The 17,334-nt window shown below is 54.1% G+C and overlaps 1 protein-coding gene across 1 annotated transcript in view; it reads left to right on the top strand.

The window, feature by feature from the left end:
• The first annotated feature begins 5,184 nt into the window (after nucleotides 1-5,184).
• Nucleotides 5,185-17,334, top strand: part of AR (androgen receptor) — a 37,000-nt gene continuing 24,850 nt past the window's right edge. The window contains exon 1 of the mRNA XM_032124446.1: nucleotides 5,185-6,316. Coding sequence (XP_031980337.1) covers nucleotides 5,406-6,316 — 911 coding nt within the window. The 5' untranslated portion in view covers nucleotides 5,185-5,405. The remainder of the gene's footprint in view (nucleotides 6,317-17,334) is intronic.

Raw genomic sequence — 17,334 nt, 5'->3', positions numbered from 1 at the left:
AATTGCAGATAAAGGAAAACATTCTGATGCTTCTTGAGATCCTCACAGTATTCAAATTCACAGCAGTAACCAAACATCAACTCCACATTGAAGCTTGAATGAGTCCTGGCCTGCTGAAGGCAGCCCAAAGTGCCCACGGGCTTCAATGAAGTCATTGAACCTCCATCAGCCTCTGGCATCTCACTTTAGGTGGCCATACCTGCCAAGCAATGGAAGTGGGCTTATCCCAGTCTTCTTCCAGCTGCAGGCTGGGAAAATGGATCTCCAGTGTTGTTGCCTTGGACAAGATTTCATATTGGAACTCAGAAGTCACAAACTTGTGTATCACTTCCCTGGCTCCTGAGAAACTTCAAACTCTGCCCAAAAGGCAATTGTGTAAGACATGGGAAGTGGTACAAATGTGTGTTTCATTAGGAGTGAAGATTTGTGATGTTCTCAGCACTGCAAGGATTGATCAAATGGACCAAGCACCTTAGTCATCTCACTAAGTTGCATGAACAGGCTGTTCTGAAAATTGGCCTCCAAGCTGTCAGAGAAAAACATGCTGGTGATTCTGTGGTGACAGGTGACAGGGATGAATTTGGGCAAGGAGAAGAATAACACTTCAGGTGATTGTAACTGTTCCAGAAGTGTTACCTAAGACATCGCTTAGCCCTGTATTTGAAGCAAGATTTGTTCCAAGACATGAACAGAGCCATTTGAGAGGCACTGTGCAGGTCTGCCTCTCTCTGATGCCTCTGGGCTGATGCCAGGCTGACGCCACCCCTGGGCAGGGTCCAGCCAAGGAATCCTGCTGCGAGCCAGGCCTTGGTCAAACTCTTCTTCTCCTGCTTTTTGAGAGGTGACAATGCTCAATCAATCCCTCCTTGCTGACAGAAGGCTTGCAGGGTGACATGACCAGAGCAAGATCCTCCCACTGATCTGTCCCTGAGGGGAGCAGTGAGGAGGCAGATGATTCCTGCCCCAGGGGCACCTGAGCTTTGGGCTTTCTTAAGTAAAAGCAGCATCAGTGTTGGCCACTAATGAGAGGTGCAAGGAAGAGTTAAGCAACCTGTGGCCCTAAATCAGAAAGGTGCAAGCTATGGGAGATGGGAGACATTCTTAATGTTCAGAATTAAAACAGATGAAAGTGAAAACATTGTCTGCACCTTCCTGCAAGGGTAAATTTTAAAGCCTCTTAACTCACTCATGTGAACTCACATATCTGTCTGATGAGACAAGGCAGTTAGCAGTCCCAAATTGACACAAATGGCTAAAATATTTAAAATCTCAAGAGAACTGTATTGTTGTGTAGTGCTAGGCAGTCTAAGAATAACAGAGTGGACAGAATAATGAGGAAAAGCTATCAGAGGCAGCATTAATGAGCCTGGTGTTCTACAGGCTCCTGCCTGGTTGCTTCCCACAGGTGGGGGCTGGTGGGAGGGCTGGGCTGGCTGCTTCTCCAGCCCCAATGGGCTCACACCCTGGATCCAGCATCCAGGAGAGTACAAACCAGCCTCTCTTGCCTGCGTGCATGTTGCTTTCCCCTAAATTACCGTGTCTTCCTTGCGGAGTGGCAACTGGGTGAGAGCAGAGACATGGTCCACCCTGCACAGGCACACTGAGGCTCAAAGCACCTCTAGCTCATCCAGCTGCCTCTGCCTCAGCGGGGAGTGGAATATTGCGCTTGTGCTTGTGATTCTTTCTGAATATCTGCCATTATTTGAAATGCTCCACAGAAACAAACTACTCCTCTTTTTCTCATGCAGGCTGATGCAGCTGGAAAGACCTCCATTAGTTCAGCATTTAGGGGACACTGACAGGGCAGGTGTACCATGGAGAGGTTCACAGCTGTTGACATCTCCTCACAGCTGGGATGGTACAAAAGGACGAGTGAAATCAGGGTAATTTGGTAAGCGACTGGCTGATAGGTAATGCCTGAAACTATCTTCAAGGAATGGAAGCAGAACTGTCAGACTCTGTGTTACTGGCCTCATTTTACTAAAGATTAATGGTGAAAAATTATTGGTTCTGTTCCTGGCAAGTTTTGTAGGATTGTGATGATAACATTTGAGCTCTCTGTGGCTGTAGATTTGAGCTCTTCGAGATCACCTGGCATTGAATATTTTTTCAGGTGACAAAACAAAGGACCACCTGTTGCTCTTGGGTCTAGAGGGAAATTTTTTAATGGAATGGCCCCTATCTCTCTGACAAATGGTGTTTGCTGAGCAGTCACACAGGACATTCTGAGCCAAAGGATTTTATTAGAAAAAGTTTTTTCTTGGTGTCCATGTTTTTGACAGCACTTTGTAAATAATCGTCTTGGTACTGATCCAGCAAAGCACTTAAGGGAATCCTTAACCTTAAGCACAGGAGTATTTCCTAGATTTCAGTGGGACTATTTATACACTTCAAGACGAAGATGTGTTGATGTGTTTTGCTGGATTAGGTTTCCTCAGCATCTCCCCCTGCCCAAACTGGAGCTCACTCTGCTTCCGATGAGGCCAGGCAAAGTGTCTGTTCTATGACTCACAGTTGAGTCCATCATCCTCATTTTTTTACTTCCTCGTGCATTTAAATTGGCTTTGAACTGAAAGACCAAACTGTTGGTGACACACACAGCTCAGACCTCAGCCTATGGAGAAGGTCTTATCAATATGTGTATGGGATGTTAAATTCACACTTTAATAACCATTAACAGATACAAACTACCTGAATACGTGTTGCTGGGAGAATGGGAAAGTATAACTGAAATTCATATCAAATTCAAGTTGAGAAAAGGACATCTCTAGAACACTCCGTGATGACTTCGGCAACCAAGTATAAAGATTAAAATACATAGAGCCTTTAAGCAGAGCATGTGCTGTCGTGCACATATACAGCCAGAAAATCCACTAACATTCCATCAATTTTAAATGAGACATGAGGACCAAGTAAAAAAACTCTTGCAAGACGCCTGTTCAAGAAATAAATTAAAAATATCTACCACAGATCATAAGTCAGAACTGAAGTGTTGGCTCTGCAGGCTGAAGTACACAAACCATTTTGCAGTCTCACTTTCTGCACCTCTGCAGTGATCGACATTCCAAAAACCCCACAGCAACATTCAGACTAGGGGAAAATCTGGGGCCCTGTAGATGCTGCAGCATTGGGGTTCCTCCCGCCTGCCATGTGGTCCTGGGAGAGGGGCCCTGGGGTAGAGGCAGGGCCTATGGGGTTTCCCTGTTCCCTGGTCAACCTCGTTCCCCACTGGTTGTTTGTGTTCCCCTGCCTGGGAAGGACCCTCTGGTCCCGTGATTGTTCAGTTCTTGGGCAGGTCGCCGGCCAGGCGGCTGGAAAAACAAACATCTCTGAAAATATCTACCAGAATCAGTCCATTTCCACGGGCTTCATTGTCTGATATACGTGTTGCAAGAATCCCCACTGCAACACTGCAGAGAGAGAAAGGGCAAGGGAACACAAACAGGACCAAAGCCAAAGCTCCAGAGATAGGAGCTGAGGCTCAAACAGGTCCCATCCCAGACAGAAAAGGTGGTTTGAAAGTCAAAAGTCTGAATTGTGCCAAGGTCTTTGCAGGCTGTGGTGTTTCAGGGTGTACTGGCTTAGGATGTTTCCTCCCTGTGGGAATGGTGGGATCAAACAAAGCTCTGGTCAGAACCCATGTCTTGTTTGAGGTGCAGAGGCCCTTGTTCCCGCAGCAATACCATCCTGCAGCTCTAGCCCTCAGCCCTTCTCAATACAGTTCTTGAGGCTGATTGTGAGAATCATCCTCTAGATGTTTTCCAGCGTCTGTATATTTCACTCCAGAGGCCTGTCAACTCTGAGAGGCTGGAACAGCAAAGATGCTGGAACCCACATCCACTTGGCAGAACATATCTTATTGCGTCTCCCTTGGTTTTTACCATCTCAGGTGTTAGCTGAGCTGCCTTCAGTGCTTTAGGGGCTGTGGGACTTGGCATTAGAGCCCATCTTGGTGTTTCACCCACATGCAAGGGTTGAGGAAGTTTCTCCACAAATGCTCACTGGTGGCCAGGGAGAGCTGGGCAGAGTCCTCAGCCCGCCACGGCCTGGGGGGTGGCAGCCCCTGCCAGCATCTGTCCTTTGCTGCAGCAGCCAGCAGCAGTGACCCCGTCCCTGCCCGTGCACCAACCCTCCTCCCCCTCCTCCAGCTGCTCTGATCATGCAGGCAGGATGGAGGACATTGCCAAATTTTGCTTGGCTGGACTTCGGTTTTTATTTTTATCTTCTACAGCTTGTAAAAAGGCTTTTAAAAGATGGGATATGTCTCTCTGTTTTCCCCATGGGCTCCGCTTATTTATGGCTTTTTTCCCTTTATCTTCAAAGGGGCTCCAAGTAACGGGCTTGTTTAAGCTCCCTCGAATGAAAATTATTCCATTCCTAGGTTGCTTGGGGATGGTGCCTCCCAGAAGTTGCTTTAGGATTGTTATCGCAGGACCAGCAAGGGGAGCTCAAGCTTTGTGTACGGTAGGTCCTGCACTAATTTCTCTGCTAGCGAGGTATTTTTCATCCCGGTGCGTGACCCGCGCGGGGATGCCCGCGGGATGGTTCGTGCTTTGGCGGGCGGGGGCTGTGGCACGACGCGGGGCAGTGGGAGGTGGAAGAGGGCGGCCGGTCTTCAGGAAAGAAGCGAACGAAGAGGTGCGGGGGTCGGCTCGAGCCCGGCCGGGGGTGGGGAGCTGCTGAGCGCCGACACGCCAACGCGAAAAGGAGCATTTTTCTGACCAAGTCCGCCCGGCTGCGCCAGCTGTCAGCGGGGGTGAGAGCGGGGGAGCAGCCGAGCCGGCCCGGGGCGGGTGGTCCGCACGGACCCGCTCCATCAGCAGCAGTTGGGAACCGGGACAGCCGCCGCCGCGCCCCCATCCCCGCCCCGTCCTGCCCAGCCGGGGCGCGGGGTCCGGGTCGGGCGCTCGCCCGGGGGCCGCGGTGACACGCGATGTCCCCAGCGGGCCGGGCCGGGCAGCCTCATCCCTCTCCGATCCGCCCTCTGAGGCGCCAAGCCCGGACACTGCGGCGGGGCTGCGGCTTCGCGTCCGCGCTGCTCCAGGGCCGCCGGTGGGGCCGCGCCGAGCCCGGGGCCAGGCGGGCGCCGCTGCCGCCGCGGCCGTCACAGGGTTAATCTCGGCGGAGCCGCGGCGCGGGGCGGTCTCCCCGCCGCGCCTCCCTCCCCGCGGCCTCCCCCGCCCGCCCCTCGCTCTGCCGCCGCACCTGCCCGCAGCCCCGCCGACAACTTTCCCTGCCTGTTGCGCGCACCGAGCTTCGTGCCCGGCGGCCACTGCCATGGGCACCGCGGGGCAGCGCCACGCGTAGGCGGCCCGCGGGGGTCGGCCCGGGAGCGCTGCCAGGGCTCTCCGCCCTCGCCTCGCTCCGCCGCCGCTGCAGCGATCGCTGCCCCGCGCTCGGCGAGCATGGAGGTGCAGCTGGGGGTCGGTCGCGTCTACCCGCGACCGCCGGGCAGGACCTTCCGCGGGGCTTTTCAGAGCTTCTTCCAGAGCGTCTGCGACGCTTTCCAGCCGCGGGAGGAACCGGGCGCCGGGCAGCCGCCGCCAAGCGCGCCCTGCCCGCCGACTCCCCCCCGGCCGCCGCCGGACTCCCCCGCCTGCCTGCCATCCCCGCCCGGCTGCCTGCCGCCCCCTGAGCCCCGTGCCCCCGGTAAGGCGCTGCCGGCCGCCGGCCCCGCCATGGGCTCGTCTTTTCCCTGCACCGGAGAGCTGAGGGAACTGCTGGGCGAGGCGGGCGCGATGCCGCCGCTGCTGCCGCCGCCCGAGACCGAGCCCGCGGACAAGGAAGACCCGCTGGGCGACAGTGCCCGGCAGCTGTGCCGCGCCGTGTCCGCCTCCATGGGGCTGGCGCTGGAGGCGCTGGAGATGCCGGCCGAGCCGCTGCCCCGCGAGGACTGCATGTTCGCCGTGCCCGCCGGGCCGCCCCGCGCCTCGCGCCCGCCCGTCCGCGACCCCTCGCCCGCCTTCGAGGCCGCTCTGGCCGCCGAGCCGCCCGCCGGGCCGGGGCTGCCCCGCGGCTTCGGCCGCGTCAAGCTGGAGAGCGCGGCGGGGCCGGCGGCGGGCGGCGGCTGGGGTGGCCCGTGCCGCTTCGGGGCCGAGCTGGTCCCACCGGGCCCCGCGCCCCCTTGGCCCACCTTCTTCGCCGAGGAGGGGCAGCTCTACGGGCCGTGCCCCGAGCCGCCCGCCGGGCCGGCCGACTGCCCTGCCGATGCTTGGTACCCACCGGGCCGGGCGCCTTTCGCCGCCTCCGCCGCCGGCATCAAGAGCGAGCTGGAGCCCTGGGTCGAGGGCTACGCCGGCGCTTACGGCGATCTCCGGTGAGTACCCGCGTCCCGCAGCCCACCGGCATGCGCACGTTGCACTGTGCTTCCCGCCGGCATCCTGCATCCCACCTCCCTCCAGCACCGGCATCCTGTGCCCGCACCCCTCATGCCACCTTCTGCACCTCGCAGCCCACCGGCACTCCGCGCTCCCCCAGCCGCCCCGCCGCCTGCCGCAGCTGCCCCGCGCTCACCACGGGTCCAACCCCGCTATGTCCTGGCTGTTGCCGCCTTGGTGTACCTCTCCGCTGCAGAACCTTCCCTTTTGCCGGGATGCTGACATTTGGGACTGACTAGGCGAGATCGTGCCAGGAATACCGCGGTGCACGCCCGGTGTCCCCGCCGTCCCGTGAGGTCGTTGTGTTTATGTCGTTTCCTCACGCATCTGTTATCCCGCTTTCCCGGCCGCTGGGAGCGGGCGAGATCGGGACGCTGTGCCGCGAAGCACGGACGGATCTTGACATCGAGTTAAAATCCTCCTGGCAACTTGTCCCGCCGAGAACTGCCTGCCAGGAATGCACTGTGCAGAGCAGGGAACCCCGAATGTAGTGGAAGAGAAACATCACCTGTGCTTCAGGGCTATTTTAAGTACAGCTAGAAAATGCGTTTTAAAGTAGAGCTAGAACAGGTTTTGGGAATGCACCAGGGGAGGGGAGATTCGTTTGAGAAGTAGGATTCAATCAAAAATAATTTTGATTAACCTCAAAGAAGATGAGCCATCTCTGTAAAATAGCTGTACAGCATCTAAACCAATGGGCACCTGCATGCTCACCTGTCACAGAAAAACGTGGCCAAGCTGATAGAAATGGGAGGGAGAATGGGCTGTCCAAGGGATTTTCTGCTGGCTCAGAAGCAGCCCCATCCAAGAGTATGTGAGACCTTAGCTGGGGTTTGCATCGTGGGAGTCCTGCATCCACACACTCACTCCGTGATGCTTGGGATGCTGGGAGCAAAGGCTGAAATGAACAATTAGATTTTACCTCTAAATTAGCACTGGGTGAGTGTACTGCCTCTGGGCTTGTTTGTGTTTTAAATGCTTACAGCTTCATTTGGGTATTGGGGCAAATTCCACCCACACAGTGATTTACTGGGGGATTGTACAGAGATGTCAAGGGCTTGGCAAAAGAAAAAAGAATAAAAGTAGTGACAGGTCAGAAAGAGTGCAGCTGTGAGCATCATCCAGCTGTGAGCTTTGTACGTGGCAAAGCTCCGAATGTGCCTCTGGAGTCTGGGTAAATCTCTGCTGGAATCAGTGCAGAGGGGGCAGGGAGGAATCGAGTTGGAAAAGTTCAGCGTTCAGATGCTGGTGATGGTGGTGCGGGTTTATTCCGTGTGGCTGTTCTGCCTGCAGAGCTTGTGCAGTGGGATCCTGCACAGACAGGGAATGTTGCACTGAGGAGAGCAGGTGTGGACTCCCATGGAGGTCGGCAGGCAGTCTTGGGGGCTGGACTAGGCAGCAGCAGGTGCATTTTGCCCGGGTCTTGCCTTAGAGATAAACGACATTTCCGTCATTCCTGGTGGGAAGTGCTGTATAGTCCTCTTCCTTGCAGCTCTGTTTGATGTGCTGTGCCTGTTTCCCCTGGCAGACTTCTGTGGGATCAGCAGGGTCGGAGCTGGCACAGCAACCTTTACACCACCAGTATCTTGTCCTTTGTGCTCCAAGGCTTGTACAGCGCTACCCTGCTGCTGCAGAGGTGTAATGGGCTGGCATCGTGTCTCTGTGTTCAGATGTAATTTTCAAACACCGTAAGGAAAGCGGAACACTTGTCATGGTCTGGCTCAACCATATGTGTTAATCGCTGCCAGGTTTACATTTCGTCCTAGCAAAGTCTCCATTAGCTTTACAGCGTGCTGCTGGCCCCTTCCTGCAGCTTTGCATTTTCTCCTGGATCTGTGGGTGCCAGCGCAGGAACAGCCTCTGCTGCTGCTGGAGCTGGAACAGCGGGTCATGTACCAGCATCCCAGGCAGCAGTGACTGTGGGAAGAAAGGTTCGTGGGAGCTGAGAGGCTCTGTAGTAAAATTCCCTGATGGAAGGATGATTGGCTTTTGGACCTGCACCCCTCTGCTGTCTGGTGCTAGGTCTGATTTCCTGCCCTACTTGACCTTGCACGTAGAGCTTTCCCCTCGTAGCCTCAGAGGATGCAGCCTCAGTGTTCTGTGAGGATGGTGAAGGACACTTCTGGGGCTTTACAAGCCCGGGGCAATGGGCACCTCAGTGCCCTGTGCTTGGGGGTGCTGCTGGGGGAAGAGGCACAGACAGCCCCCTCTGCTTTGGAGAATAAGGAGTGTTTTGAGGTGTGTTGCTCCTACTTTCTTTCCTCTCTGAATGGTCCTGCTGTCTGCCAGCAGGATCATGGCTCTTCCCTCACAGATGAAGTTCTCCCAAGCCCCATCTCTATCCTGCTGCAGTTGGGACCAGGTATGGGTAAGTATTTTTTGAGTTAAACACCCTTCATACAACACTAAAGCGTGAGCAGTTCTTAATATTTGGGGGGGGTGCCAGGGTTTAGGGGCGCTGGCACATCTCAGAAACACTATGGGTATTAACACGATTTGGTTTAATTTAAAGCTGTTGCTACAGTGTCCCTGACTGCACCAGTCAGGCTTACAGGTAATTAGCAAATTAACCTCAGGCTTTGTTACCCTGTGGATTTAGAGATGTTTCTCTTTGTGCTCCGCTTATTGCATCATTACTACCAGCAGTCTTTGAGGTGACTAAATAACCTGTTTCAGGAGCAAGATGCAGCACTGTCAGAATAAATCCAAGGTTCTGCCATCAGAAGACAAATTCCAGCAGCAGGTGGGAGGGGGTTGGCCTCTGGTTTAGAATGAAATGGAATTAGAGAAGGAGCTGTTACTAAAGCAATGGGATCAAGGGAGAGGAAAGGATATAAGGGGCTTTTGGCTCAGGAAAACCTGCTGTCCATGTAGCTTCAGATGGTTTTAAGTGGCATTTGCGATCACTGCTGTTACCTGGTGCCATACTGGTTACAATCCTGTTGTTTGTTGGTTACATCTACCTTTGGTTCCTTTCCCCAGTCTGGCTGTGGTCATTTTGGGCCAGTGCCATGTGTTCATTCATCACCTGGCTCGATGGCTCTGTAATCGTTTCAGCTCTGTAATTGTGATAGGCTTACAGATAACACCTGCAGTAATTCCTGCCTGTGGAAGGAGATAAGATTGACAAAGAGATGAAGGGCAGCTGTTATGCCAAGAGGCAGGAGGTCGTTTTCAGGGCTGCCCGAACTCCAGTCTGTGCCCAGCAGCAGCTGCTCTGGCATCCCAGTCCCAGAAGGGCTCTGGGGACCCCCAGCGCTGCACCAGCAGAACTCCAAAGCCCTTGGGAAAGGGCTGACCCTCCCATCTGCTGTTGTCAGCGTGACCTTTCTGCTCTGGCAATTGGCCATAGGATGTAAATATTTCTTTGAAGATGAGAGGACCATGGCAGAACCTTGTGTGGGCAGCCGGTCTCTTTGGCCCCTACGGACACATGGACAGGGAACCTCTGGTGGCCAGGAGAATTGGGGATGTGCTAAAGCTTGTTGGTTGTTCCTGAAAAATGGAGAAAAGATAAACAAATTTCTTCCTCATCACCTCTCACCCTTTCCCTGCTCAGAGACACAGGATGGCTGTGATAATCCATCTGGAGCTGGATTAGAGAACTCAGGGGTTGGTTGAATGTGAGCTGGCATGATACCATGGCAGGGTGCATGTCTGTCACGGCTGGAGCTGAGGTTGTGAAACGAGTGATACACTGAGGCTGGGTAACTGGAGCTGCAGAGATGTTGGAGCTGCGTTCAGCAAGGAGAACCCCTCAGGACTGGGAGAGCAGCCAGGTGGGCACTGCTCAGCGCTGTGCTGGAGCACGGCACTGGCGGCTCCTTTTCCTCGCTCCTGAGCATATATCAAATATCATAAAATGGTCTCCTCCTTTTCCCCTCCCTCCTCTGTCTGTCTCTCCCTCTCTTCCCTGCTCTCCTGTGCTCCAGCTCTCCCTTACCACTGGGAAAGGGAGATGGATCACCTGTCAGGTGTTGGGCTGTGGAGGGCAGATATGTAGGGTGTCTGTGTGGGACCTATCCAGCTGCTCTAAGGGTACACAGCGTCTCTTTGCCTCTTCACTGCTCAAAGGCAGACTTTGCCCCATCCTCCTCTGGGCTTTCCCATCCTCTTCTCCACACGTCTTGAATTTTTGAGCTCTTACACCCTCTGGAAGCTGATTCCACAGTCTTGTGCTTGGTATTGGCAGTGATTATTCCACCCTGGTTCCTCTCAAGTGTTGGTTGCAGTGGAAGGACAGGCTTTATGTGGCACTTGGGGTTGGAAGCAATGGCTGAGAAATCAGAAAATTTTGCCAAAGAAACAATCCACAAAAAGCTGTCAATGGGTCAGAGTCACACAAGTATTTTATATGTTCTCCCGAGGCTTCAGGGCTGGAAGCTGCACAGGATCTACTCATGGCAGCTCTTCTCCAGCTTCTGCAGCTTTTACATTCTTCCTGCTGCTTACAGATTCCCTCATTTTCCATTGCACAGATGAGCTGTGCTTTGCACCACTCCTTGCAGCCAGTCTCTGGCATAACCATTGGTTTTCCTCCTAGGAGAACTTAATTCCAGACTGAGAGCCAGTTAACAATGGGAAGTGCTTTGGTGCTGCTTCTGAGGACAGAAGAGTGTGTCAAAATACTGATTTGTATGTTTCGTAGCCCAGGGGACAAGAGTCACTCCCAGATCAGGATTCTCACTGCAGAGATGAGGTTTTCTCCCTGTGACAAGATCCCTACCATGGGTGCAGGTTCCAGCCCCTGGGGCAGGATCCCCACCGTGGGGACAGGCATCAGTGGGTGCTGGAGTTGGGATTTGTCCCCATGGCACAGAGCCCACGATTCCTGGAAGTCGCTGCCTCTGGCCCCTTTCTCAGAGCGAGGAAGGTGTGGGACGGTCCTGGGAAGAATCAAAGCAGAAACACTGTAGCGAGGCAGCGAATGTGAGCGGCATCCAAGGGGCAAAGCCAGCTCCCTGCACCAGGACCCTCCAAGGCCGCGCTGGGCTCCAGCAGAGACAAGAGCCTGCTCTGTGTCCGTGCCAGGGGTCACCTCTGAGTCCCAATGGGAGCTAAAGGAGGATTGCAGATGGGCAGTGGGAGGAACAGGCACAGTGGAACTGGAGCAGATCAGAAGTCAGAGTCTGTGCATGGCGAGAGGGGCGTGCTCCTCAGCCGGGAGGAAAGCTGGAAACAGTGCGATGTATTGCAGGAAGAAACCACAAAAATTCCTAAAATATTGAAAATTTTGTAGTCATATTTTGCAGTCGTTTTGGTGTGATGAAAACAGTTTAATTACACAGGGTTAAGAACAAGTTGTACTAGAGAGCAGTAGCTCAGTTCTTTGTGATTTTCTGTCATTCCCATGAATTCCACTCTTGGCACGGACGTTCATTCATATTTTATAAATTGCTTGTTTGAAGGTGCCTGTCTCAGTTTGCCAGTTCTCAATTGCCAGTTGCTGTCTAGACTTGGAGCACTCATTGGAGGCTGCTGGGTTGCTGTTTGCAGTGGATACTTTCTGCTAGTGATTGTGGACTAAAATTACAAAAGAAAGAAATTGTATTTATTTTATTGTCCTGTGGAACATATAAAATTTATCAAATGAGTGTTTACTGAAAGAAAACTATTCAGTGGGAGGCTTTCTATGACTTCTAGTAAAAACTGTTTGTTTCTGAGAGCCGCCCTGGTAGATCCCAGAGATCCATGCAGCTGTGGATGGCTCTGGAACATTGGAAATATATAGGAAAAGTGAAGATTCCCCCTTGCACAGCTGGTCAGCCTCATTACTTTGTGCAAGTTAATTTTCTTTTTGGAAGATTTTCTGCAAAAGACACATCTGCACCTCAGACGGATGCAAAGCAAGTGCCACAATGCCATCATGGACAGCCTGGGCCAGCTGGGGAGGGCAGCTTGGTGACACCACGTGCATGTAGTGATGTGGCTCAGGGGGCACAGGTACCTCCCTTTGAGGTCATCATTGTGTAAGAGGTGAGCATTGACCAGAATGATCTGCTCTCACCTTGGATGAGCCCAGCTCTACACCATATTCATAGGAGAACAGCAACGGCAGCGCTTCCTGTGGGGATACTGGATCCTTTCTAGCTCTTTCTTTTCCTCCAGAGATCCAGCATACAGGAGGCAGATGTCCCATCTCCTGTTGTAGCAGAGCATTTATGCCTGGTAAACAATTAAGAGGCAGATATGGTCACATCACTGGCCAGTGCAGGCTTGCCCAGTGGTGGCCTTGGCAGTGGCTGGTGGCCCTGGTATCAACCGTGGCTGCGCACTGTGGGGACCAGAACCAGCCCTGTTTGTTAACAGCAATAGTGGAATGAGGGAGCTCATTGTAATGAAAAGGAACTGGCCCAGTTGTCATGGCAAAGATGTGTGACGGGGGTTCTCCATCCATATTCTCTCTTGCTGTCTGCCTCGTACTGAGGTGTGTGCATGTGCTTTTTTCTGCTTTAAATCTAGTCATTGCAACCCTGATTCTTCCTGCCAGTGTTTTTAAGTGACATTCAAAGTATCCTCTAACAGTAATAAAAATACTCCCAGTAGTAGTACTTTACTGCTGAAGCACTCATGAGCAGAGATTCATTCAGCCTCCTGGCAACTGAGGAGAAAGAAATTGTCCCTCTTCTGCAGGCAGGGGCTGAGGTTTGTCAGCAGCCCCTTGGTGCGTGTGAGTGGCCGCAGCCCTGGCAGCTCAGCGCTGGGGTCCCAGGGGGCTGTGCTGGCTTTGTGCCGGGTGCTGGGGACCGTCCTGCAGCAGCGTGCTGGACTTTGCGCCCCATCCATTGGCCCGTTCACCTCCGCTGCCCCAGTGCCCCTGTCCAGCCCCCGCGGCAGTGTTTGCAGAGAGGGGTTGCGGGAGTGCAGCATCGTGCCTCGGGATTGCGCCGGAGCCGCCGCTCTCCCCAGGGACATCTGCAGGATGCCACGGGACAGGAGGGCAGGCTCGGTTTGGCTTGGATCGTCTTGGGTCAGCTTGGCTCAGCTGCTGTCATGGTGCTGCTTGCTCCCTGGTTAGTGCAGTCTGAACAGAGGCCAGAAAGAGCAAGGTCACCTGCTGCGCTCTGGCTCGGAGCTCCCCAGCCCCCGCCCGGGGACGCCTCTGCAAATAGTGAGAACACAGGTGCTGACACGTCCTCAGAAGTGGTGGGATTGGTTTCACAGACCTCAGATTAAGTGATTTGCAGTAGTAGAAGTACTCTTAAAAGTGTAAGCCAGTTCCCCAGGTATTTATAGCTGCTGCCCTTTTCCCAGGCCACTCCAAGCAGCTCAGGTGTCCACAGCAGTGGATTACACCCATGCTTTCCACAGGTGTCCTGGTGGCTTCCCTGTGCCATCCAAAGGGAAAGGGAGTCCACCCTAATAAGTTAATAATGATTCCCGGGATGAGGAATATGAATGAATAATGGTTCATGGGATGAGCCCGTGTTTCTGCTGAGGGGTCCATCATGTTGCCTGGTGCGTGGGGCTGCTGGGGGCTTGGTGGACCATGCTGAGCACCGTGTGACAGGCAAGGCAGCTGTCACTTCCCAAAAACCTCTGGGGGCAAAAGATACGACTTAAGTCAGGATAGGAGAGTCAGTGCAGAACCACCAATGCTGGGACACTGACAGTGCTGGCCCAGGATGCCCTTGGTGTGGGGATGGAGCACTGTGGGCAGCCTTAGCTGGGGCAAGCAGTCAGGCACAGGCACATTTACCGTTTGATGTGTCTGCCCTGAAATCTGGGTGCTCCTGGGACACATTTGGGGTGTGCCTGGGCTGGCAGAGCCCTGCTCAGGCTGTGCAGAGCAGGAGAGCTGCCCGAGAGCTCCATGCAGAGTCCCAGCCACCCCTCATGCGCTGGGCATGGAGCAGTTGTAACGATTTGCCTTTCATGTCTGCAGCCAGGTGTCTGTGACAGGCACTGCTGGGGGGATGTCCTGGGTGCTGGCTGCCTGATCCAGCTCTTGCTGGAGCCTGGGGAGTCTGGTCATAGACTCAGGAAATGGTTTGGGTTGGAAGGGCCCTTTCATTCCACTCCCCTCTATGGGCAGGGACAACTCCCACTAGACCATGTTGCCCCAAGCCGTGTCCTGCCTGGCTTTGTGGCCTTAGGATGGGTGCATTCTGGTGGGTGCCCTCTCCCTCCACACCAATATGCTCCAGAAGGGACTAGACATGGGTTGGCTGCAGACAGTGGCTTTGGGAAGAACCTTGGGGCAAATCCTTCTGTGTTACGGCAGCATCTTCATCTTCCGGACCCCCATCCTGCTGAGTGCTTCTGGAATTGCTGCCAGCAGGAGCAATCCATACAAATGCCAGAGGGGACGCTGCAGATCTCCAGAATACATTTTACAGAGGATGTGTTCAGTCCCTGGGATGAGGTGGGAAAACCCTGGAGATTGCTTCCTTCCCCTTGTGCTCTCTCTGCCTGGGGATGAATGGAGGAGGCTTCTTGTCTCTCCCAAAATGACATGACACTTCTTTCTCTGGTGTTTTTACCAGCCCTCAGCATTTTGGCTCCTGTTACATATTTTAGCTGTGTTTGCTTCCTTGCTGGTTAGAAATGGCAGAAAAAACCGCTTTGACCTTGGCTTGTGTGCTGAGAACAGAGCCCAGGCACAAGTTTCTGTATCACAAATTTCCTCATGAAGGCTCCTGCCTCCTCCCCCTCGTGCCAACCATCAGAGCAGCGTCTGCACATCTCCCAACCTGCTGTTGGGACGCCTGGATTCCTATTTCCAGTCCTCTTGAAAGGGAAACACAGGGAAGGAGTTTGTGTGCTGATGGGGTTAATAGCTTTCATCTGGGAATAAATGAGGTGTGTTAACTGGAAAAGAGCTCGGATTTACTGTTTCTCTTGAATAGTGTGTGCCTGTGCACATCTGTGGATGTTCATCATCCTCCTGTGAACACCACACCCAGATGGTATGTGTGTTCTCTTCTGTATGAGGAATATCCCCACCCCTCACCCCGCGGCCTGCAGCATTTCCTCTGCAGACATGTCCCTGGAGGGCAGGCACCGTGCCCTGTGCCACCTGCAGGAGGAGAGGTGGCTGGAGCTCTGTGAGCCTCTGTGGGTGGCACAGGGCTCGGTGTGGAATTGGCACTGCTGCTTCTCCCCGCTCAGACACTGAGAACCAGCCCCCCACGTCACCCCCACTCCCTTTCCTGCTGGCTGGCAGTGCCAGCTCTGTTAGCAGGGCAGGGCTGGGGGACACGTGTCTGGGGCCATGGGTGCAGTGTGGACCGTGACCCCCTTGGCTGGCTCTGGGCTTTGTCCCTGTGCATGCTCCTGTGCTCCAGAACATGTGACATCGTCCCAGTGAACTCAGCCTGTTCACATGGATTTAGTTTTTCTAGCTCTCCGTAATTTGCTTTGTTTTCACATGTCCCCTGTGGTCAAAAAGTCTTTTGTCTGATAATAGGATCTTCCCCTTATGAAGAAATCTACTACTTCCCAGTCTGCTCCTCAGTCCCCTGGAGCCTCTTTAAATGGTTAGAAAAACAGTAGCAGCACAGGGACTTTTTCCCTTTCTTGTTTAGAGTACAGCCTGTGCCAAGTGCCGGGTCCTTGATTCTGGGCCTTGTTGGGGGTGGTTTGAAGAGGGGGCAGAGCACAGTGCTGGGGAGCCTGCAGGACGGAACATCCCACTGGAGCTGTGCTGAGGGTTGGACAGAGCTGAGCTGAGATGGGAGCTGACGTTCCGGGGCACAGCTCTTCTCTTCTTGTTAGGTTCACTCTCCCTTTTGCCACGTGGGTGCTTAAACCCTTGGATTATGGCCCGAGTTGAAGCAGTTGTCATGTCCAGCAGGGAGAAGGTGGCAGCCTGGAGTTAGCAGGGTGGCTGGCCAGTCCCTCTGCATGTGATTGCAATTAATGGAGGGGGCTCAGTGTGTCCTGCAGGATCCCCTGGGACCAGTGGGGATCTGTTAACTCCTGGCCATGCTGTGCCCTCCTGCTATGCCCCTGCCCTCCTATTGTTTCAGAGTTGGGGTCAAGGCGGGTGCGCAGCCGCTGTGGCTGCAGCGTGTCCTAAGGTGACTCTCTCACTGCTCACTCAAAGAGGCTCGGGAGAACACTCTCAAGGCTGTGAGGCCTAAAATTACACATGGCATCTGTGTTTTAGTTTGCAGGTGGGCTTGAAAGAAAATGATTACTGGCTGCTTTCATTCCTCTCCTGCTTGGAAAAGCATGGCCAAGGGGTAGGGGGCAGGGCTTTGATCCCCAGCGTGCCACAGCTCTCTCTGGACATCACTGCCCAGCAGGGCCAGCCCAAACTCCAGCGTGGGTCTGTGATACCAGGAGGACCCCCCATGCCCACAGGTCCCTGGAGTCAGCTGGTTGCACTGCTGCAGGGCTGTGGGGCTCTGCTCTCTGTTTTCCCGGGAATGCTCTTAGCCCCCAAAACGACAGGTCTGGCTGTCCCTGCCATATGTCATTAAAAGAGCAAGCTGGCATCAAAGCACTGTTTCCTAGTCCATGCCTGGCTGGGCTGCCCTCAGTTGTCATTGAGGTTGGTACTGGTGCAGCTGCCTGCCCATCCATCCATCCATCCATCCATCCATCCCCACCATCCAAGCCTTGTTGAGGGGCTGGTCCTGCCCTGCTCCTGCCCCAATCCCTGTGCAGCTGGCAGGTGTAGGCAGCTGTGAGCCGCAGGCACGCCAGGACGGCTGGGCCAGGGAGCAGGAGGGATTGGTGGTTGTCAGCCAATGGCTGTGGGTTGCTGGGGGATTTGCTCCTGTGTTGCCTATTCTGCTGAGACTGGGGCTAAGAGTGGCAGGGAGACCAGACACTAAATATGTGAAACCTTCCTTACAATTAGTGTGTTTCTGGCTGAGATGACTCACAGCATGATCCGCTTGAAGGACGCGGGAATACGATACTATTGCACAACTTACGAAGTCTCCTCTAGAAACTCAGTGCTTTGCCAGCAGAGCTGAAGGGAAATTCTGCAGATAGAGCTTGTATC

Source organism: Corvus moneduloides, chromosome 14 (assembly GCF_009650955.1).
Source record: "Corvus moneduloides isolate bCorMon1 chromosome 14, bCorMon1.pri, whole genome shotgun sequence".
Lineage (NCBI taxonomy): Eukaryota > Metazoa > Chordata > Aves > Passeriformes > Corvidae > Corvus > Corvus moneduloides.
The sequence above is the reverse complement of the archived record's forward strand: the minus strand, read 5'-3'. Positions and strand labels throughout refer to the sequence as shown.